The sequence below is a fragment of the Protopterus annectens genome, chromosome 1.part2, assembly GCF_019279795.1.
Source record: "Protopterus annectens isolate FY-2018-M chromosome 1.part2, PAN1.0, whole genome shotgun sequence".
NCBI lineage: Eukaryota > Metazoa > Chordata > Ceratodontiformes > Protopteridae > Protopterus > Protopterus annectens.
In genome coordinates this window covers 926,967,977-926,991,872 of record NC_056727.1, presented here as the reverse complement: position 1 = coordinate 926,991,872, position 23,896 = coordinate 926,967,977, and the positions used below count along the sequence as shown (strand labels likewise).

At 39.9% G+C, this 23,896-nt stretch overlaps 1 protein-coding gene across 1 annotated transcript in view; it reads right to left on the bottom strand.

The window, feature by feature from the left end:
• Positions 1-23,896, bottom strand: part of LOC122792423 (CSC1-like protein 1) — a 740,103-nt gene that overhangs the window by 290,886 nt on the left and 425,321 nt on the right. Inside the window, exon 7 of the mRNA XM_044060212.1 lies at positions 16,441-16,575. Coding sequence (XP_043916147.1) covers positions 16,441-16,575 — 135 coding nt within the window. The remainder of the gene's footprint in view (positions 1-16,440; positions 16,576-23,896) is intronic.

Here is a 23,896-nt window from a genome sequence, read left to right as displayed (position 1 = left end):
CTCAGACTGAGAGGCCAGAGGAGTATTCAAGGGCAGACAAGCAAAAACCGCTGAGAGGTGAGCTTCAACTGAAGAATATGCCAAGTCAGCATAGTGTAGATCATACAAACAAGAGAGAACCACAGGAACATCCACAGATAGGGGATCATGATGGTGAGAGAGGCACCAGACAGAAAATATTTTCCATTTGGACATACAATGGATATAAAAAGAGTGCACACCCCTGTTAAAATGTCAGGTGGTTTGAGAGGTCACTCAGTGGAAATTCTAACTTGGCTAGAGTTTTCATTTAGTTTTTACTGATAAGTTTTTGTAAATGAGACTACAATAAATAATTTCAAAACTTTTCCCACCTTTGATGTGACCTATAACTGCACAATTCAATTGAAAAACAAATCTGTTAGGGGAAAAAAATATAAAAAATGTACAATAAGCTGGTTGCATAAGTGTGCACATCCTTAAACTAATACTTTGTTGAAGCACCTTTTGATTTAATCACAGCATTCAGTCTTCTTGGGTAGGAGTCTATCAGCATGGCACATCTTGGCTTGGCAATATTTGCCCACTCTTCCTTGCAAAAGTGCTCCAAATCTGTCAGATTGCGAGGGCATCTCTTGTGCCCAGCCCTCTTCAGGTCACCCCACAGATTTTCTACTGGATTAAGGTCTGGGCTCTGACTGGGCTATTCCATTTTCTTCTGGTGAAGCCATTCGTTTGTTGATCTGGATGTAAGCTTGGGGTCATTGCTATGCGGTAAGGTGAAACTCTTCTTCATCTTCAGCTTTCTAGCAGATGCCTGAAGGTTTTTGGGCCAAAAGTGGCTGGTATTTGGAACTGTGCATAACCCCCTCCACCTTGACTAAAATCCCAGTTCCAACTGAAGAAAAGCAACTCCAAAGCATGATACTGCCACCACCATGCTTCACCATGGGGATGGTGTTCTTTTGCGGATGCAAAGTGTTGTTTTTGTGCCAAACATACCTTTTGGAATTGTGGCCAAAAATTCAACCTTGGTCTCATCAGACCATAACACATTTTCCCACATGCTTTTGGGAGACATGATGTATTATTTTGCAACTTTTAGCCGGGTCTGGATGTTTTTCTATATAAGAAAAGGCTTCCGTCTTGCAACCCTACCCCATAGGTCAGACACATGGAGAATATGGAAGATTGTTGTCACATGTAGCACACAACCAGTACTTGCCAGAAATTTCTGCTGGTCCTTCAATGTTGCTGTAGGGCTCTTGGCAGCCTCCCTGACCAGTTTTTGTCTTGTCTTTTCATCAACTTTGGTGAGACGTCCAGTTCTTTGCAACATCCCTGTTGTCCCATATTTTCTCCACTTTTTGATGACTGTCTTCACTGTGTTCCATGGTATATCCAATGCTGTGGAAATTTTCTGTACCCTTCTCCTGACTGATAACTTTCAACAATGAGATCCCTTTGATACTTTGTAAGCTCTCTGTGAACCATGGCTTTTACTGTAGCACACAACTGAATAAATGTAAGGAAAATCCTACTAGGACAGCTGTACTTCATTTGGGGTTAATCAGGTCTCTCTAATTGATGGCAGGTGTGTACCCAAGAAGACTGAATGCTATAATTAAAGCAAAAGGTGCTTAGACAACTTATTAGTTTAAGGGTGTGCACACTTATGCAACTAGCTTATTGTAAGTTTTTTATTTTTTATATTTTTCCCCTAGCAGATTTGTTTTTCATCTTGAATTGTACAGGTTATAGGTCACATTAAAGGTGGGAATAGTTTTGAAATGATTTATTGTGGTCACATTTTTTTATATCACAAAAACCTGGCATTTTAACAGGAGTGTGTACACTTTTTATATCCATTGTATACGATTTTCTGGTAGTGAATTTCCTGGCCTTCAGCAGAACCCTGAGCATGTCCTCAAAAAATGTGTCAAAAAGGAATCAAAATCCTATCAACCCACAGTGTCATTTGAAGAGTGGACAGGTGAGGATGGATAAGAGATCCCTTGTCTTGTGTGAGAAAATCCACCTGGCGAGGTAACTTGTGGTGATTGTCCTTAGACAAGTGAGAAAGAAGGGAAAATCAATGCTGCTTTGGCCATGAGGGAGTTACCAGCAAGAGTTTTGGGAGAGTCCTGCCTGATCTTGTGCAGAACTCATGCCAGAGTAAGAATGGGGAGCATAGAGAAACATTTGCTTCAAAGGAAAAGGCAAGGCATTCACTTTCCAAGTCAGAGGACTTGGGAATCTGGAACAGAATAGAGGAAGTTGTCTGTTCAGAGGGGAAGCAAAAAGATCTACCTGAGGAATACCCCACAGATAAACTATGTCCAAGAACACATCTCTGTGAAGTATACATTCATGAGCCTGGGTTCAAAGAGTCTGCCACTAGACTGTGCTCTGAGGGAATGTAAGGTGGCTGAAGAGTCACTTGATATTGGATAGCTAGATCCCAGACTTGAAAAGCTAGTCTACAAAGAAGATATGACCTTGTGCCCCCTTGCTTGTTGATATACCACATCACAGTTGTACTGTCTGCGAAGACTTTAAGGGGTCCAGGATGAAACACAGAATGAGAAGCTTGCACAGCCACAAGCACAGCTCTCATCTCTTATGCTGATAGGTCTGATCTCTGATGGGGAGGCTACAGACCCTGGACCTTTAGTGGATAAGAAGCTCCCCACCCCAAATCGGAGGCATCTGTGAACAGTTCCTAAGAAGGAATGGGAAGCCTGGAATGGAAATCCTGGACTGAGTGAGAAATTTTCCATTCCTGGACTGAGTGAGAAATTTGATGAATCCACCACTGAAGCTTGAGTTTGCAACAAGAAAAGGAACAGGGAACACCAGAGGGTGGTAATGTTGAAGCCATACTGATTTGAGGTACCACTGAAATTTCCTCCTATGGAACCTGGTAAGAGGGAGCATGGGAATAGTGGAAGCAATAAATCCCAGAACCTTGAGAAATTTCCCTGGCCATGAAACAGGACAGAGGAAAACAAGACTGCAAAAAGGGTTGCAAGATACAGAAACTTGGGAGCAGGGAGAGATGCCAGAATGAGAATAGTCTGAATCCTGCACCCAATATGATCCTAGGAAGGCATCAAAACTGATTTCTTGTGGTATATGGTGAACCCCAGACAGTGTAAAATACAAATGGTAAACTGGAGATCCTGCAATAGACTGCTGGGGGAAGAAGCCCGAATGAGCAGGTTGTCTGAATAAGGAAAATATCTGAATTTCCCGAAAGCCTGCACAAGACAACAGGAGCAATTCATTTGGTAAATGCACTTGGGGCAGTAGAAAGGCCAAAGGGCAAAGCAGGGAACTAAACATGCAAGGAAGAAACAGAGAAATGTAACAATTTCCTGATTATATGGTGAATGGGGGTGTGAAGGTATGCATTCCTGAGGTCTAGTGAAAAGAAAAAGGGTTGGGGAGGAAGAACAGGAGGAAACAAAGTCACAAGAGGCAACATCTGGAAAGATGGAACCTTGAGAAAGGTAATGAGCAGAGAAATATCCAGAATTGGTCTCCAGGTACCTTCCTTCAGAGGAACCAAAAACATTCTAGAGATTCCAGAGTAAAACCTATTCCCTACTTGGGTTGGTAGAACAAACTGAATGGTGGCCTGATCCAAAAGCAACTGTAGAACCTCTGAGGGATGCCTGAAAAGGGGGGGGGGGGGTTCCAAATCAAGAAGCATCTCTGAAGGACAATAGACAGCACCCAAGAGTCTGAGGTGATCCAATGCCAATTTGGAACAAACAAAGAAAGATGGAGAGACAATGAGAACTGGCCAAGGGGAATGTATGGCCAAAAAGTCAAAGAAAAGAAGGCTTCTGGGATAAAGGACTAAGAAGACTTAGCACAAGGAACATCCCTAGAACTGTTCTTACCTTTAAGAGGAGGGCCAGTCTGTCTATGAGCAAAGGCAGACTTAGAAGGATAATTCCTCTGGAATTTGGGGATACAGGAGACAAAAATATGTTTGAGTTGCTGCAAAGCCTTATCCTTAACCTCAAAGGGCTTAAATAAGTCAACAGCAGCCGTCAAAAAATTTTTTTCAGAGGGGCATCCAAAAGCTTGGTCTTAATATCATCAGGTAAAGCCTGAAAATGTAGCCAAGAATAATGCCTAGTTACTGAACCAAAAACAGCAGCTGTGGAAAAGGCATCCTAGCTGCATTTTATCGACTGATGGGCAACCTGAGAAATGGACCCCAACAGGAAGAGCACAAACCTTCCCATCAGAATTAGGAAGGTCAGACATCGCCTTAGAAACCTGGGAATTGAAGGCCAAAAACATACTCGGTCATTTAAGTCTGGTAATTAACGTCCCTAAAAGACAGGGTGGTAGCAGTATAAACTTTCCTGCCCAACCTTTCCATAGCTCGACTAACCTTACCAGAAGGAAGGAGATTAGTAGATAGCAACAGCTTAGACAATTTATCAAAACAAACTGAGACCACTGAAGGATCAACAGAAGGGCATTTATAGACAACCTTATAGTCCTCAGGTACCCTGTAAAACCTGTCAGTCTTCTTGGGTGCTGGAAGCTGATAGGAAGCCAGACAGACAGCAAAAAAGGTGTCCAAAAGAGTTGCCAAAGCAGGAGAGACAGATGAAAGTTTCAGAAACTCCATTTGTAGGAGCTCATAATACCTCTTTTGAATGTCAGACACCTGAGAACAATCCCACTTAAAATATTCCATCATGCAACCAACAGTATTCCTAAAGGAAACCTTGTCCAAGGGGGGATCAGAATCTTATTCCTCTGAATAATACTCCAGAGAGGAAGGAATTTAGGTAGAATAAGCAAGGGATTATTCTCCTGAATTCAAGTCCTCATTGGAGGAATCCAATTCCCTAGGCTTCTTAACTAGAGTGGAATCTGGGGGGGTGGAGGGGGCACAGACACTGCTTGAGGAGGCTTCAAAGCCATCAAATCATTAAACAGGCCCTAAGTAAATTCTTACCATGCATGCTGAGGATCTTTAACAGCAGGGGAAATATGTTTAGTTTTCTGCTTCTTTTTCTACAGGACTTCCACCCTAAAACCCTTGGAAGTTCAGATGCTTGGCAAGATTCATAGCAGGTTACTAGACTAATGGCCCTGTGGCCCTTTCCAAGCCTAGCTAAGCGTTTATCCCCAAAAAGAAACCCCAGTCAGCACCTGTTGCCCCTGTCAATGAGAGGCACAGGTGGAACCCGTGTGACAAATTTGTGGTTTTCCATTTACTCATCAAGGTTGCGCTTGAAGAAGGTCAGCAAGGTGCTCTGTTTAACGTGTATGAGAAGTCTATTCCAGAGACGGGGCAGCCTCTGGGAGACAAACCTGTCTCTCCAGCAGGTTTTGTTGATGTCTCATATTAGATTCAGGCATTTAGAGTGGGTAGTGTGTGAGGAGTTAGACTTACGGATATGGATCATCTCTAGTAGGGCAGGGTCCAAGAATACCTTGTAGACGAGACACAGATCACCCCTGAGCAATCTGTATGATACCAAGTAGAGTGACAGTGATTTGAGCCTGTCTGCATAGACAGGTGTTGGGAGGCCATGGATTCTCTCTCTGTTAGGTATTTCAGTGGCCTTTCCAGTTTGGTGCAGATGTTTGGAGAGGTACATCCCGAACGGGGCCTTATACTCTACTATTGGTCTAATGAGGGAGGAGTACAGTGAGATAATTATCTCTTTTTTTTCTGTATGTAATCCCTTTACTTATGAGCTGAACCAAGTAAAAGGCTTTTCTGACCACTGCCGCTACATGATGGTCGAATGTGAAGTTATCAACCTGAATGCCCAGGTTTCTCACCACAGGTTATGTGCTTAGGGGGTTGCCGTTGATGTGGTAATCAATACGGGTTGTGTTTTTGTCAAATGGCATGATACATTTTTTGCATTTCGCATGAGGCCATGTTTTTGGCACCAGTCATTAGTTGCTGTGAGACCCCTCTTGCAGTATGTTAACATCATTTGGGGAGTCAATGACAGCATCCAACTTAGTCATCTTCAAACTTGGTAAGCCACGGGCCTTTTGTCTTTGCCTGGACCTCTGAGAAATAGATGCCAAACAGAAGGGGTCCCAGGACAGATCCCTGGGGAACTCCACTAGTGACAAGTTTGCTATCGGAGGTGGAGTGCCTATTTTGACTTTGATGGTCCTGCTGGTGAGCCAGTTGCCCAACTACCTGATGAGATAGGGATTTACGCCAAGTTCTGTTAGGTTTTCAGTGATGCCCAAGTGGGGGATTGTATCAAAGGCCTTGGTCAAGCCAAGGTAAGCTGTATGTGCTGACTTTCCCACATCCAGGGCCTTGGTGACAGTCTCAAAGAAGTCAACCAGGTTCAACAGGCAAGATCTGCCCTTGATGAATCTGAACTGGGTGGGGTTAAGTGCTTGGAGATTGCCTATGTCCTTGCTTACAAGATCCATAATAATACATTCCATGGCTTTACAGATAAGACTTGTCAAGCTAATGGGGCAATAGTTTCCAGGGTCAGTAGTGGCACCACTTTTGTGCAAGGGGATGACAATGGCAGTTCTCTCCTCTGCTGGAATGAAGCCAGTACTTATACTGTGGTTGAATAGGGTGCTCAATGGCGAAGCCAGTTCTTGCTGGAGATGGTGCAGAATACATCCTGGGATACTATCAGGTCCCATAGAAGCTGTGTTCTTTGCCTTGGATAGGGCCTGTAACACAGTCTACGGAGATGTGAGGTGCAGGACAAGTATCGGGGATGTCGAAAGGGCCTTCGGGGGGAGGACAGGGGGGTGACATTTGTGCTGAACTTATCTGCTAGCAGGTTGGCTAAGTCAACAGGATCAGTGTAAGTGATACTGTTAATTACTAATTCAGAACAAACCTGGGCTTTGCCACTGAGTTTCTTGACATAACTGAAGACAATTTTATGGCTTCCCTTTGTTATGGAGGCTAGTTTTGATTCATAATTGGCCTTCGAGATTTTCACTAGTTATCTAATTTGCTTGTTGAGGCTAAGGAGGGGGGTTTTCCAATCTGGAATTTGTTCCCTTTGACCCTTGGACAACAGTTTCTTCCTTTTGCTGTAAAGCTTGTTGATAGAGGATGTCCACCAAACAGGTTTGTGTTTCCTTGAGGAGCACGTTATAGTTCTATTGAGTATGGTTGAGTCCATGCAGTTGTACAGGTTGCTTGTATACTGCATTGGCGTACTGTTCAGCATAGTTGTCTGCATCCTCTGAGGGGGATGGTGGTGGTGCGAAGCCACAGATACCCTCCCTTAGGAGGTTGCAGTTAGCTTTTGCAAAGTTTTTAGCTTGATTATGGCTGGGGGGGGGGTGTTGGGAGAGAAACTTTGAATGAGACAGTCCGATGATCTGATCTCGCCAGGGAAGAACATACTATGGGAGTGGTGCATCAGTCACCCATGTTGGCAAGACCCAAGTCCAGAATGTTATCTCCCCTTGTGGGGGATAAGATGGGCTGGTTTAGTGCAAGACACCCATTCAAGTTACAGCTAGCTATAGACCCCTCTCCATGACTCGGGACACTCACTCCTCTTACCTGGATCTACTTGACTCCATCAACATACCCCCTAATACCCTGATCCTTGGTGACTTCAACTACCCCACCATAGACTGGGTGAACTATTCTTGCACTAATGCACTCTCTCAACTATTCTTAGACTTCATCAGTTCTAATGCACTAGACCAGCTCGTCTTATTCCCCACAAAAGGAGATAACATTCTGGACTTGGTTCAGTAGTAGTAGTAGGTATTTCCTCCTTATTAAAATCTGAGGAAGCCTCCTCAGTCCCTTTGATATTATCAGCCGAGGTCTCCCTCAACATCAGGTGCAGACACTGTAAAGGCCTCTGAAGACATGTGAGAATTCAGATCATTCGGATGAGATACATAAAAATATTACATCAACAACAAAATAATTAACACAAACAGAGAGGCCATTTACTAAGTGCAGTAAGCCCTCCAGGGTGGGTATTATTTGGGAATAATCTACTGTCCAGAGGAGGGACTTACTCCACCTGTGTTGTTGGGCAATCAATTACATTCCTATAATGTCTACCCAGCATTTCTACTTATGTAATATAGATACAAACATATATGCGTACGTATATATACACACACACACACACACACACACAGGTGTACTTCAAATGATTTAAACAACATAATACTGACAGTCAAATGACCAACAGTCAGAATATCTAAACTGCAAATTATCTAAATACAAATTATCAACAAAATCAAAGGTATACTGGGGAAGGGTTTATTTTATTTGTTTATTGGCATTTGATTACCGTGAAAGTCTGACTGGATAGTAGCTCATTCTCAACGGAGGCTTAGGGAGAAATGCTCCACATTATTACAAAACATTTTAACAATTACAAAACATTAACAATAATTTTACAGTCTTCAAAAATAAAGCAAAAATATCTGCAGTTTAAATAATTATAACAAATTAGACATAAAAACATTGGTTAAGAATCGATACAATCTAAATATGAATCATTTATACCCTTTCCCCACTGCTGTGTGACCTCTGAGTTGATGTAATTAGCAGGGTAGCTTGCCTCCTGCAAAAACATTGACAAAATGTGGTTCAACATTCTCAGATTTTTCAATAGCTGGTATTCACAGTAATTTGCACAAATGCAATAGGGGTATCCCTTATGTTTACAAGTGAAAGCGGCAAAGGTGAAATTAATGCTAAATGTGTTAAGTATAATGAGATGCAAATAAGAAATTTTGTAAAGTGGTGTACGATAATGAGGTGTTCTTGTGATTCATAGTCCAGTATCTGCACGGTAAGCACATCCCTTGTTAAATGTGGTGTTTCACCTTTCATATATGAGTTGCAGTGCATGAACTTACCCCCCAGTCATCCCTTCAGTAGTTTGTCCAAGTATGCACAAGTACTTCACTGACACACAAATGAATTAATTTCCCCAGCAAATCCCTTCAGTAGCGTGTCTAAGTATGAATAAACACTAAATGATGCAAATTCAACAGCCTGTCCAAGTATGAAGAAGCACCAAAATGAAAAGTTTTCCCAAGCGATCTCTTCAGTAGTATGTCAAAGTATGCACAAGAAAAATGAAACATTTCTCATATCAATTCCTTCAGCAGTATATCCAAGCACCAAAATGAAACATTTCCTCCACCGATCCCTTCAGCCATATTTCCAAGTATGCAGGATGACTTCACAGACTCCAAGTGAAACATTTCCCCCAATGATCCCTTCAGTAGTCTGCCCATGTATGTACAAGCACGTCCCTGACACCAAATGAAATGTTTTTCCCAATAAACCCTTCAGTAGACTGCCCATATACGTAGAAACATTTCATTGACTCTAAATGAAACATTTTCCCTTCCCCTTGCAACTCTGTATTCTCCTGTTAAATTGTTGCCTACTGTCATGTTGTGGGCCATTTACATGTCTGGTATGCAAATTAGCTCATTATGGATTCAGCTCTATGAATCCTAATGATATGCAAACATGTAATGCCGCTACTCTGCATTATCAGCTGCCCCCCTATCGCTTAAGCATGTTATGCTTTTGAGATAGGGAGGCGTGTTTATAAAAACACTTCCACATTTACGTAGACATCCTGAAAGTCCATGATTTGCATAACCATGTAGTACTGCTTTTCATGGATTACCGCTAAGAAAATGTGAACCCCGGACTATGAATACCTGTATTAATGTCTATATGGTTAGAGTCTATCGCATTTGTCAATGTGTTTTGTAGGGGAGGTAAGCCCCTTGCATCTCCCACACCACCTGCTAATTATATATACCAGCTTTGAGGTTGCACAACATTGTGGAAAGGGCATAAATCCTTTTGCAGTATAACTCTGATTTTGTCTATATTTTGTGTTTAGATATTTTGAATGACGATATTATACTGCTAAAATATTTAAGTAGACTCTGTGTGTGTGTTTGTGTGTGTGCATGCAAAATTTACAAGTTTTAAAGTATATTGTGAGAAAGCAAGCTTTCTCTCTCCATATACATGTGTGTGTGTATATGTATATGTATATATATATATATATATATATATATATATATATATATATATATATATGTGTGTGTGTGTGTGTACATATGGTACAAGTCAAAACAATGAAAGCTCATATGAGCAACAGTTTTTGTACGTGTAAAGAAGAGCAAAAGCTCATATGAGCACACATTCTCTATGGGGTTTTTGCCAGCAGCGTTTTGTAAGAGACTGCAGCCCTTACCCCACTGTTGTGCAATCTTATACTTTGTATATATCATTAGCAGGAGGTGTGGGGGTGGCATGGGGGCTTGACCCCCTCCAAAAAGTAGTTTTAGTTACTTTTATTTTGATCACTTTAGATTCACTATAAACTAATCACCGTTTCTGTATTCGCTTTCATGAGTATTAGAGGTTTGATTACACACTCATGTAAGGGTATACTACTAAATAGCAGCACAGCAAAACGTCAAAGCTCCTAATGTTGACAGCAAAAGGTCAACAAGAAATGTTGACATGTTACTACTCATGCCCTGAGCACTAACCTTGGCACATACAAGGCTAAAACAAAAAAAAAAAAAAAAACGTTTTTTTTTTTTTTTTTTTTTTAACAGGGGCTTGCAAACCCTCTGTGTTCCCCTCACTGCTCTGCTAAAATATTATTCTAACTCCGAGATTGCACAATACCAAGGAAAAGGACATATTCTCCAATTTTGTTAATGTAGCAATCTCACACACCTGTCGACCGACCATCTATTTAGTTGATCAAATTGTGTTGACTAAACAGATTTCGACTTTGACCATATTCAACATTACTACAGGCTCCTATACACACATAATCCGAATTAAAACAGATTATAAATGAATAACAATTGATAAAGCAAATGGACAATTATGTTAAATGAGTGCTGTGGCCTAAAGTACAAATTCCATGAAATCTTGTGTTTGAATAACAGTCAAATTCAAGAATTTGTTGGAAAAAATGAAAACAGTCCTTACTTTTAGTGTAATATCATGGAAAAAAGAAGCAATACAATGACATTACGTATTTATCTGTTTGCTTGTTGACCAGAGTAGAGCACTGATCCAGTAAAAAAACAAAAACGGCTTAAAGGATAAGGCTGAGTACAATAAAAAGAAAAACTGGTATATACAAAAAGAACTCAGCTTTCACAACCAGACAACTTTTTAATAAAGTAAAATAAAGTAGAGATAAAAATGGTAAGCGCTTTCGCGACCTCAAAATGTCGCTTCATCAGACAAAGAACATTGAATAAAGACCATATTATATGCAAGTCACTAATTAAACAATCATACAATGCCATCAGTTCAAACATTTTTAAAGAAACAGAGAGTAAAAACCAATATAAAAATCAGTCCCTCTCTTAACTATTAAATATAAATATAAAGTAAAAAGCATATTATGACACATGAAAAATGTATGGATAAAAACATGTTAATAAAACATGTAACTAATGTTTAAGGCATCTCAGTTTTAACTTTGGTTAACATTAGAGGTAACAAAAACATCAGCGTAATGAAGCCTGATAAGGGTGGGGGTATTGTTATAGTCAATAAAATTGACTATAACTGTCACATTTCAGCCATGTTACATGATGAAGTGAAGTACGACGTGCCTAAAAACGAAGTGAACATAGCCCACAGAAAGATTACATTGATGTTGGAAGACAGCCTTTTTCAAGGTGTCATTAATGAACCAACATATAATTTTTTGGTTAACAAACATCCTTTAGTGCCCTTGGTTTTTGGTACTCCTAAGACACACAAGGATATTTTAGACCCCCCCCTCCTTTACAGGCTCATTGTCTCCTCTCGGTATTGTATGACATATTCTTTGGGAATTTTTGTGGAAAGGTTGGTGAGTGGTTCCATGGTTCCTATTGATTACATTCTCAAGGATTCATGGGATTTCCTAACAAGAGTTAAGAAGGACTTATACAGTGAAGGTTGTTCTTTTACAACCATTGACATTTGTGACATTTGTGATTTGTTTACATCTATCCCCCACGCAGTTGGGTTAGAATTATTTTATGATGCTTTAAGGGAGAAAACTACACTCAAAAATACTCTGTTAAATTTTGTGATGTTATGTATGGATACGATTTTAAAAAACAACTTTTTATGTTTTGAAGGAGAGTATTTCAGACAGAACCAGGGGGTAGCGATGGGTTCCAGCTGTGCCCTTTTGTTTGCTAATTTAGTTATGTTCAGTTGGGAAAAGAGGAATGTTTTCAGCACAGAATTTTGACATAAATGGTCCTTATACTTAAGGTACTTGGACAATATTTTTATTTTATGGAAAGACGCTCACTATGGGGAAGAATTCAGTGCATTTGTGATTATTTTAAATTTACCTCATTTCACAGTCAAGAAAGAATTAACTATTTGGACGTAACCATTATTAAAGACACTGGGTTGAAAGAATTTATTCTTCCATTTATAGGAAACAGACTTTTTCTAATGATTATTTAGAATTCAACAGTTGCCATCCTTACCATATAAAAAAAAGTATTGTTAAAGGCCAATTTATAAGAATGGCAAGAATGTGTTCAACTTGTAACATTTTCACTGGTGAGGTGGAGCTGCTGAAAATTTTATTTAAGGAATGAGGTTATCCTGAAGAATTGGTTTCTGAGATTTGTGAATTTATCAAGGGAAACTGGGATGTTAGATGCACGCTCTTGGTAGGGAACCCTATTGAACCAACAATTGTTAAAAATAGTTCCAACGAACACATAAAACAGTATGGTTTTAACACATGGTTATCACTATAAAAGTATTAAGGACATTATATGTAGGAACTGGGTGCTGTTGAGATCAAATAAGGAACTTCAGGCCATTATGGGGAACAACCCACATTTTGTTTTCAGGACTGGTGTCAATTTAAAGTTTTTGTTTGAACATCCCATGTTAGTTAAAGAAATTCTTGATAAAGGTACAACAGGGTGTGGGCACTGTTATTATTATATTTATAAGGAACCTTTTTTACATATTAGTGAATTAGGTTTGAGGTTGAGAACTACTGTGGGTAATTGTGGAACAAGGGGCTGTGTCTATGGCAACATGTCAGGATTGTTCCAAGTTTTACATTGGCAAGACAGAGAGGACACGTCATAGAATGATCTACGAGCACATGTATGCTATCAAGCAAAAAAAACTCTAACAACACCTTGTATAGACACCTTGACAGTAGTGTAGGTTGTGCAAAGTTTTTATTTTGCATTTTGGAAATTGTTGCTGTGAATTACAGGGGAGGTGATTGGGCAAATGCTCTTGAGAGGGCAGAAACAAAATGGCAAATTAGGTTAAACGCTGACCACACTTCTGGTTTAAATGACCACATTTCCATTATGCCATTTTTAAAGTATAAGACTTTGCTTTTATAAGAGAGAAATGTTTTGATCCTTGTTATTTTGATTAATACGTTGTTGTGATTTTTGGCTGATGACTAATGTTTTTTAAAAATTTTTCATGTGACAATATTGTGGATTTTTATTGGTCGTATTCATGATTTATTTATGACGTTTTTTAAACGTTTGAAAGATTCTATTGAAGTCCAGGGTTGCTGGATGAAAGCACTTGACCGATTTTTGTTATAGTATACGTTTGTATTGGGAATAAACGTTTTCTATTCACCTACTTGGATCATTATTCAGTCAACATTTTGTACCCTTCAGTGAGGCAAAAGGTGTTTGTTCTTTTTTCTTGTGTTTCCACCTTTACGCTGCTGTTTTTGGTTTGAAACATTAGGATATCAGTATTAGCTCTGTACTTGTTTCAGCAAATACCAATACATTGTGCAACACTGGTACTGCCACACCAGATCAGCGACTGCTGTTCAGCAGTCAAACAGCAGCAGGGACAGGTCACTTATTTGCCTCATTGAGGAGTAAAGCATACCTGTCACTGTGCTTGATTTCAGACACCTTTCCTGATTCTGCCTTAAAATTTTGCTCTTTTCATAAAAAATTTGATGCGCTGGTAAATCATTCAGGATTTCATTCAATAAATTACGACATCAGAGTTGACACTTCTTATTGTCCAAAAATGCATGTCGATGCAAACAGTGTTATTCTATTAACTTTTTAAGTGAATTAGGGTAATACTTAAAACATGTTCCTGATTTTGAGCCTTTATTCTGCAATTATTTTTGGCATTGCATAGAACTGTTTAGCAACAAACTTGAATTGTATAGTATCTGGTGTTCTGCCAGTATTTATAAAACTCCCTGAAAGAGAAAACCATTCTTGAAGTTTGGAAGCTTCAGCTCTTCTTAAAATCCAAGGTGTGCACTGTGATCAGTTACTCTTGGCTGCTTGCTAATCTGTCTAGTGCTTACTTTTCTCATGTTTATCAGCGGTATCCTGAAAGGGTCGTATCACAGCCCTGTTAAGGTAAAAGTGCACGATCAGGAAATCAGTATATTTTTTCTCCTCATTTTCCACAACCAGCAGCTACTTTTGTGGGACCCCTACACAGTGAAGAATGATTAAGGGGGGCCCTGCAGCCACAGGTACTGCAAGTACCTAAAGCTGGCTATGTTGTTAATTTTAGTGGAAACAGTGTCCACCAGCAGGCTTTAACTAAGCCAGGGGCAATATTTCAGTGGTAAAATATTTAATGGAACTGTGAAGTCTGTTACTTGATAAAACACTCTTACTGTAACCAGAATATCTTTGAATTTGAATTTTAAAGGAGATATAAATAAGAGTTATTATTATCCACCTTGTTTAGCAAGTATACAGGATTGCTGTACTAGCTTTTGTTGGTTTGACAGACATGATATAAACTATCAATTTAAAATAAATTGCTGTGGTTGGGGGGCACCCAGGAACAGGGGGTCCCCAGCGATGCAGGGTTTTGCTGGTGCCTAAAGCCGGCTATGCTCTTACATATACAAGTTATTGCAACATCCCTGATATCTTTTCATACATATTTCTCCCTGCCCTCATAAATCATAGATCATTACATTCAGATAATATAACCAGATATTAGATTTTCATTCTTATTACTATTCAGAGTGCATAGGATGCTACAGCTGTTGCTCAATTAATTTTTTAAGTGAGTCATGGTAATAGTTTAAATAATGTCTCTGATCTCATCTAGCGCTCCTACCAACTTTGCAATGAAACCACCCTGCACAGTCCCTCATTAACTCACATGCTGTTGCAAACATTGGATCATGCCAGACATTAGACCTTTATAACCCTAACTACAATAACAGATTAGTTAGTACAGTGGGTTAAATGCTCCTTACTTTTGTATCGGGTGCAAGGTTTAAAACCTTTTCCACCTTTCACTTTACATATTTTTAACACACAAACAATATTCTGCAATTATCCCTAGTGTCTATTGATTATGCAGAGGACTGATATCCTCTGCTGAAATGGGAAAGTGCAGGGTTTGAATCCTAATAGTGCCTTTATGGCACTCTATAAAGATTATGTCTGGTGTTTAGTGCCCCCGCAATATCCTTTGGGCTACACATTTTTTTTAAGCATGCTACATACATTATCCCTGGTGTTCCCCTAATCTTAAATGCCATTAAGCATCACATAGCAGAATTATCCCTGGTGTCCACAGACTCCTCATTTGACCCATACATTGTGTATGTACTGTTACAGCATAATGTAAAACAAGTTATCCCTGATGGCTAGTGCCCCCTAACACTAAGTGCCGTTGAGGCATGATATGACAAGCGTGATCTCTGGGGTCTACTGTTTCTTCCTCCTGGACCCATGTCTTGTGTAAGTGCTATTAAGGCACGACGTACAGAGAGTTATCCCTGGAGGCTAGTGCCCTCCCCACTGTTGCAGGATTTTCTCATTAGTATATGGGATTGTGCAGGTATGATAGTCCCCATGCACACACATATTCATGCATGTATGCACACACACACAAGCTTACCTATTCCATCACTAACCCCCCTAACTGCCTCCTCCTATGCAAGCAGAGACACACACACACACACACACACACACACACACACACACACACACACACACACACACACACACACCATTACCTGTCCACTAAACTTATCAGCACTTACATCTACCACAATGAAGGAATATGAGCTTTTGGTTGTATTCATTAACATGAGTAGCCAGAAGTGATTCGCTGAATTGCCTGACTGCATAAATACTGTACTGCAGGCAGTTCTGGCGGACATCATATGGCTAATTAGCATTTGGCACGGCCTCAGAGATGGCCCATTTGGTGCTGCAAATTTACACACTAAAGCACCTTGTGCACAACTCACAGCAACTGTTCTGAATTTGGTCCATTGTTACTTTTATAAAATGTACTGTCAGAATGCATGACTAACAGTAAACTCATAAAACACACTAAAGCATATTACTCAGTATTACAGAAAATGCAGTATGTATACAGAATACCATGCTAAAAGAAATTTAAATGCTGCACCTTACCACTGAATGTTCTGTGGAGCTGGGGCATAAGTAACAGCCCATCGTGAAACTTTGAGTCCATTACTGTATGTAGACAGTTGCCGTTGTCTGCAGTTACAGCCGTGACACTTGCAAGCATTGAAATCCTTAAGAACCCTGCAGGTAAGCAATGAAACAAATGGTTAGAAGCTCAGCAGTTCTATTAAAGCAATGCTAGATGCTTAAAAATAATTGTTTGCCTAAATAAACACACTTGTCAAATATATGCTTAAAATCCACTCAAAGCAAAAAACAGAGGCTAAAATTTATAAAGCACAGCTGAAACAATGGTAAAGTCATTTTATAAATACATACTGCAAGTCTTTAGTACACTGATAGGTTCATAGGTAGGTACTAGGCTATCTGCCCGAATGCATTTATAAGCCTAGCCATAATATGTTGGCTTTCGCCGCCCCCTTAGATTAGTTCCCTGTGCCTCTGTCCAGCACAGCCACTGAAGTGATCCTGATCTGGGCTGGTTTTTCAGGGATGGGATCTTACTTTGAGATATGTCACGATGCTATACACCATAGGTCCGAGGAGGTAGGCATATTTTTCTAGTAGTCTATGGGAATAAAGAGGTAGAATACAACTTTGCAACACATTATGGGAATGACAAGTCAGGGCATTCTACCCAGAGAGCATTATTCACACTGATACTGAACAGAATGTAGAAGGATCAGTAAATGCATAACAAATACAGAAACACAAATACAAATGAGTAATATTCCTCATATTTTTCAACTGTTTCTATCTGTAAAATATGAACATAATCACTTACCCAGTATGTAGGGAAAATGTTCAGACTTTCAAATCAGTACGCTGAGTAAACCTTTCAACAACAAACATTACTCAATCCAAACAATCAAGCAAAACCTGCAAATCTATTCCAACCATCTTGTTCCAGGAATTGCTTCTTTCCATATGTATTTAATTTTTCCAGTAACATCAAATCTTTAAAATCTAACAATCATTTTGTCTTTGTGTTCCATCTGCAACTGGGCTAATCTCAATGGTAGATATTTTATTTTCCCAGCTGCTTCATCTGGATTATCAAATCAACACTCCTCCATTCCAAAACAATTTCAGTGGCAGGGAAGGGCAATTTAAAATTTCTATGTTTATACAATCACAATACTTAAGCATCACTTGTAGTCATTTCACAAACACAGGTTGCCTAATCACTTTCTATTCAGCTGCCACAACCTCAAAAGTACCTGTTCTTTTTCATATCAAAATAATATCTGTCGGGGCGGAGCCTAGATGGCCAACTGAGAGCAGTGAGTTTTGAGAGCTCCATAAACTATTATAATAATACAAGAAATTTTATTATTTTCAAGTTTAAAACATCAGAAATATATAGATAAACTACATAAATATCAATTTTGGTGGACATGCACAAACATTTTCCTGTCAAGTAACTTGTAGATATATTGAGTCACTGAATATGAACAACTCAAGGAATTCTAATCCAGATGCTGCTTTGAAAAACGAACTGCAATTGATGGAACTATTACAGCAACATCATACAAAAATAACAAATACAGAGACTTCTCTAAATGACATTGAAGGGAGACTCAAAGAGGAAGAATTCCAAAAAGAATTTCTGCTTAAACAGAATACATGGCTGCTTAACAAAACAGATGACTTAAAAAACAGGGAAAGGAGAAAGAGCAAAACATTAAAGCACAGCTGGCCTTTCCAGCCAAGATGAAAATACTTTTTGCCAACTCTATAGTCAGGCACACTGAAGTCCCACTCACCAGGCTGAGCAAAGAGAAAATTACAGTCAGTTGCCTGTCGGATGCCAGGATCTGCCACATAACGCATACAATCAAGTCACTCCACAACAAGTACAAATACGACTCTGTCATTGTCCATGTTGGAGTGAATGACTTGAGACGTACCTCCCTGGACTACATGAAGAGAGACCTGGAAGAGCTCTTGGATCATGTGGCCCAGGCACATATGACCCTAATCCTGAGTAGCATCCTGCCATCGCCCAGAATGATACCACAGTATAAGGACAAAATGATTGACTTCAACAATTGGCTAAGCTTCTGGTGTCATTCAAAGGGGATCCAGTATCTGTCTGCCTGGGATGACATGATAGACAAACCACGATGCTTTGCCACAGATGGTCTGCACCTGTCATCCATGAGATTCAGGTTACTGCCGAAAGCTCTTGCCACCCCTATAGTGCTTTTTTTAAGCAAGGTTCAAAGGACAAAATCACCACTGTAACAAATACAAGCATGCAAAATCTGAAGGTAATGCTACTCAATGCTAGAAGTGTAAACCTCAAAATGCACTTTCTAGATGCACTCCTAAAAATGGAGAACATCGATATATGTGCAGAAACTGAGACCTGGTTCAAGACTCCAGAGAGCACCCATGCAATACCAGGCTACAACTTTTACCACACTTTTCGGCCACCAAACCAAGACCAAAACACTAAAGGTGGAGTGTCCATATTCCCCAAGGATGTTCACACCTCCAGGCTAGTTGCCCAACACAATGCAGCTGAAATTCTCCAGGTGCAACTAACACTAGGTAAGACTGCAATCCAAACTGTAGCTTGCTACAGATCTCTCACCATGCCGCAGGATTCTCACTACACCTTTCTAAACATACTGGAAAATATTAAGATACAACCAAACACCCTAATACTGGGTGATTTCAACTACCCTGCCATTAACTGGGAAAACTCTCGGGTACCAACACCTTTTCCCCAACGGTTCTTGGAATTCATAAATTCCAATGCCCTGGATCAACTAATCCATTGTCCCACCAGGGGCTCCAATATCTTAGACCTGGTCATTGCCAACATGGGGGCTAGATGCTCCACACCAGTGGTCACCCCCTCATTGGTCAGGTCTGACCAAAAGCAAATCACCCTTGACATCCACATCCCACCCCCAGTAAGAAAACCTCCGTAAAAAACTTCTCCAAAGCCAACTTCATGCTACTTAAGTCAGAAGTGACAAGCTTCATGGCACCCATGCAGATGGGTGCTGAAAGTTCGACTGCTGAATCCTACACTAAGGCAATGTACAAGCACATCCACTTGTGCATGAATTGTGCCATCCCAAATAGAACTAAAACACACTCCTCCAAAAAAAAAAGGAAGCCAATCTGGTGATCCCCTGCCATAAACAAACTATACAACAGAAGGAAGAAACTGTTGCAGAAAAGAGGAAAATCTCAGGATGCAAAAAACTCCCTTATCAGCCTCAGTAAAAAGCTGAGATCCATCATAAAATCCTCCAAAGCTAGTTATGAAAATAAAATTGCCAAAAATTCCAAAGACAACCACAAGGCATTCTATAGTTATGCCAAGAATCTAAATGGCAATGCTCAGATCTGCTCTGAGCTGCAAAAGAATGGTATTAAATATACTGATCCGAAGGATATTGCCAATATTCTGGCAGATCGATTTAGTGCCAACTTCACCTCCCTCTCACCCCCTAAAGGGCCCATTTCAATACCAAAAGACTGCCAAATTCTGGTAATCATGGCCACACACTGTTCAGTAACAACTTTTGGCATAAAGGAAAGGTTAGTTCGGAGGCTGACCCTGTCTTTATGAAAGACAAAGAAGACAGAACACCCAAGAAAACTTAGAAACCCTATTGGCAGAACTCAAGGCAACTGATAAAACTATCTTTCAAGTCAAAAGTTTTAAGAAAATAGAAGCAGCAGCTTCAAAATGTGATGAGTTAATGAGGAACACATTTTGTGTGAGATCTGATGTGATGGATGCCTTTAAGAAACAGTCTCTTAATAAATGACATTCTAATGCCATTGTACTAGAACAAATGGGACTTTCACAAATGTGGAGCCATACTCTGGTATCAAACTCCTGCCACACTGCATGAAACTGCTGTAGGGGGTGATTGATAAATATGCAGAGTAAAGTAAGATGGGAGGGGCGGCCACTGTGGTGCAGTGTTTAGCACTGTCACCTCACAGCAAGAGGTTCACAGGTTCGATTCTCGGCTGGGGTGCCTTCTCTGTGCGGAGTCTGCATGTCCTCCCTGTGGTCGCGTGGATTTCCTCCGGGTGCTCCGGTTTCCTCCCACATCCCAAAGACATGCTGCAGGTGGATTGGACACTCCAAATTGGCCCTAGGTGTGAGTGTGTGTGTGTGTGTGTGTGTGTATGTGTGTGTGTATGTGTGTGTGTATGTATGTGTGTGTGTGTGTATGTATGTGTGTGTATGTGTGTGTGTGTGTGTGTGTGTGTGTGTGTGTGTGTGTGTGTGTGTCTTCCATGGAAGGTTGGGTGCCGGGCTGGCAATTCGACACCGTAAAACTCCACTGCCAATCTTGAGCGGACAGGTGATCCGCTGTGGCGACCCCTAACCGGGAAAAGCCGAAAGAAGAAGTAGTAGAAAGTAAGATGGGGGACTAGCATATACACACTCAGCAGACTGGATGAGAGGTGTTGACTCCAACTCTTAGCTGAGATATACAAGTATCCTGTTTTTTTTTCGATTATTTATACAGTTTATTGTTTCTAGCAATTTATATATAGCACTTTTATTGTAATCTGCACGGGTAACTGACTTCTTTGCAGTTAAAAGCATTCTGTATCTTTACAAATCTTTATCTGTTTAAAAACTTTCATTTTGTGGCTTTCTGTAGTGCTTTGTAGGCTAATAGCTTTAGTATTTGTCCTAGTTCAGAACTGTTGGCTCTGGGCTTGTTAGTTTGTTTATACAGGGAATGTTCAAAGCACATGAACAGGCCATCTTGAATTAGCTGAAGCCTTTCTTTACCTTGGCTAGATTGTATTAATTGGCTGCAGGCTACTAGGGGCTGGTTCTTTTGTGTTTTTGTTAAAAAAAAGTTGTTCTGGTATTTAAGCCCTAACTTTGAGAGAGTTTCTGTCTATACACACTGAGCAGAGTGGATGAGAGGTGTTGACTCCAGCTCTTAGCTGAGATATCCAAGTATCCTGTTTTTTTTGATTATTTATACAGTTTATTGTTTCTAGAAATTTATATATAGCACTTTTATTGTAATCTGCACGGGTAACTGACTTGTTTGCAGTTAAAAACATTCTGTATCTTTACAAATCTTTATCTGTTTAAAAACTTTCATTTTGTGGCTTTCTGTAGTGCTTTGTAGGCTAATAGCTTTAGTGTCCCCACCCCTCCCTGTTGGTGTCTTGCTGTTATACTTGGTGGCTTTGCAGTTGACCACCCCTAATGTAAATCTGATCTGGTATCTGGTATCTAAGCTCTCCTTCCTCCAACTATAACTACAAACATACTATCCTTGGCCCACCTAAATATACGCAGTATCTGTAATAAAGTTAGTCAAATACACGCCCTACTAGAAGTACACAACTTTGACATTCTATGCTTATCAGAAACCTGGCTAAAACCATCTATTAAAGATATTGAAATTACCCCACCTGGATATAACATTGTTAGACTTGATCGCACCTCCAAGAAAGGAGGTGGAGTAGCTATCCTATATAAATCTAACCTGAAGCTTACTCTTCTTGACCTTGCTCTTACCCAAAACAATAATGTCGAAATAATCTGCTCTAGAGTTCAAATTAATACTACTAAATCAATAAACATCATTTGTGCTTATCTGCCTCCAGGAAATAATATCCCCACATTAGAACAACTTCTTGAACAACTCTCAAATTACCTCCCTCAAGAAACACTGCTCCTTGGAGACTTTAACATTGACTGGAAATCTTGTAACAATGCTAACCCTACTTCCCATTTAAACCTTTTTGGTTTCAAACAACTAATTGATAGTGCCACTAGAATAAATAAAACAAGCAAAAAGAAACCACCTTAGACTGGGTTCTTACAAACTCCCCTCACAAAGCTACAAAACTGGCATCCTTCCTGATGACCTTAGCGATCACTCCCTCACATATGTCATTAGAGCTAAAACTCATCAAAACTTACCTACCTCACATAGAACACTATATTCAAAGAAACAATTTAATCCCCAAAGATTTCAAACAGAACTCTCACAATACAATTGGACCTCTCTAAAGCACCTCTCTCTCAACAAAGCCGTAGAATATTTCAACTCAGCATTCCTTACAATCCTAAACCACCATGCCCCAAGTCGTACCATTAGAATAAAGACCAGAACAGCACCCTGGCTTACCTCTAATACTAAACAAAAGATCAGGCTTAAAAATAAATCTTGGAAGAAATGGAGCTCCTCTAGAAACCCAACAGACTATCAAACCTTTAGAGAGCTGAGAAACAAAACCAAAAATGCTATTATTTCAGACAAAAAGAACTACTATGTAGAACTTCAGCAATCCACAAAAAAAAGAACCAAAAAGGTTCTGGTCTACTATCAATCATCTACTTACCCCAGGTAAAATAGTAACACCTAACCCACAGAATCTAGACCCTGATAATCCCTCTTTAATAGCCAATAACTTCAATAGCTTCTTTACTACTTCCATACAAACACTAGCAAGCCATTTATCCCCTGATGCTTCCCAACTGATCTTAAGTAACACCAACAAAGTCATTCCTTCCCTTCAACTTCAACCCATACCCACCTCCTACATACAATCTCTCTTACAAAAACTTAAACCCACTACCCCCTCAGGAGATAAGCTTCCTGCTGAATTCCTTCAGGTAGCAGCAAAAGCTATAGCCTACCCTGTTTCGATCCTAATAAACAGATCCATAAAAGAAAGTGATTTTCCAGCAATCTGGAAGATATCACACATCATACCCTTACATAAAGGAGGCAAATCCACTGACCTCTCTAACTACCGCCCAATAGCACTATTATCTCCACTAGCTAAAATCATGGAAAAATGTATACACAAACAACTACTTAACCATCTCCTTCAAAATAACCTACTAGCAAACACTCAACATGGATTTAGACCCTCACATAGTACGACCACTGCACTACTTTCCTTTACTAACACAATAAACTGTAACCGTAATAATAACAAACTAACTGCTTCTCTTTTCCTAGACCTGTCAAAAGCCTTGACATGGTCAACCATAAACTTCTCCTACACATACTAAACTCACTTGCCTTGGATTTTTCCTCCTTAACCTGGTTCTCATCCTACCTTGAAAACCGACAACAAGCAGTACTCTGGAAAAATTCTCTATCTGCTCTACTACCTATCTCCTTAGGAGTACCTCAAGGATCAATATTAGGTCCACTCTTATTCTCTATCTTTATTAATGATCTTCAATCATCTATCCATAACACTACCTGCATACAATATGCAGATGATTCTACCATCATCTGTACAGCTCCCACCCAATCTGAACTCCAGTCACTCACACAATCTACCTTTTCAACCGTTGAACAATGGTTCTCAAAAGATGTCTCCTTCTCAACTCCAAGAAAACAAAACTATTACTATTCTCACCTACCCACAAATCTCCTCAACTAAATTTTACTATTACTGCAGCTGA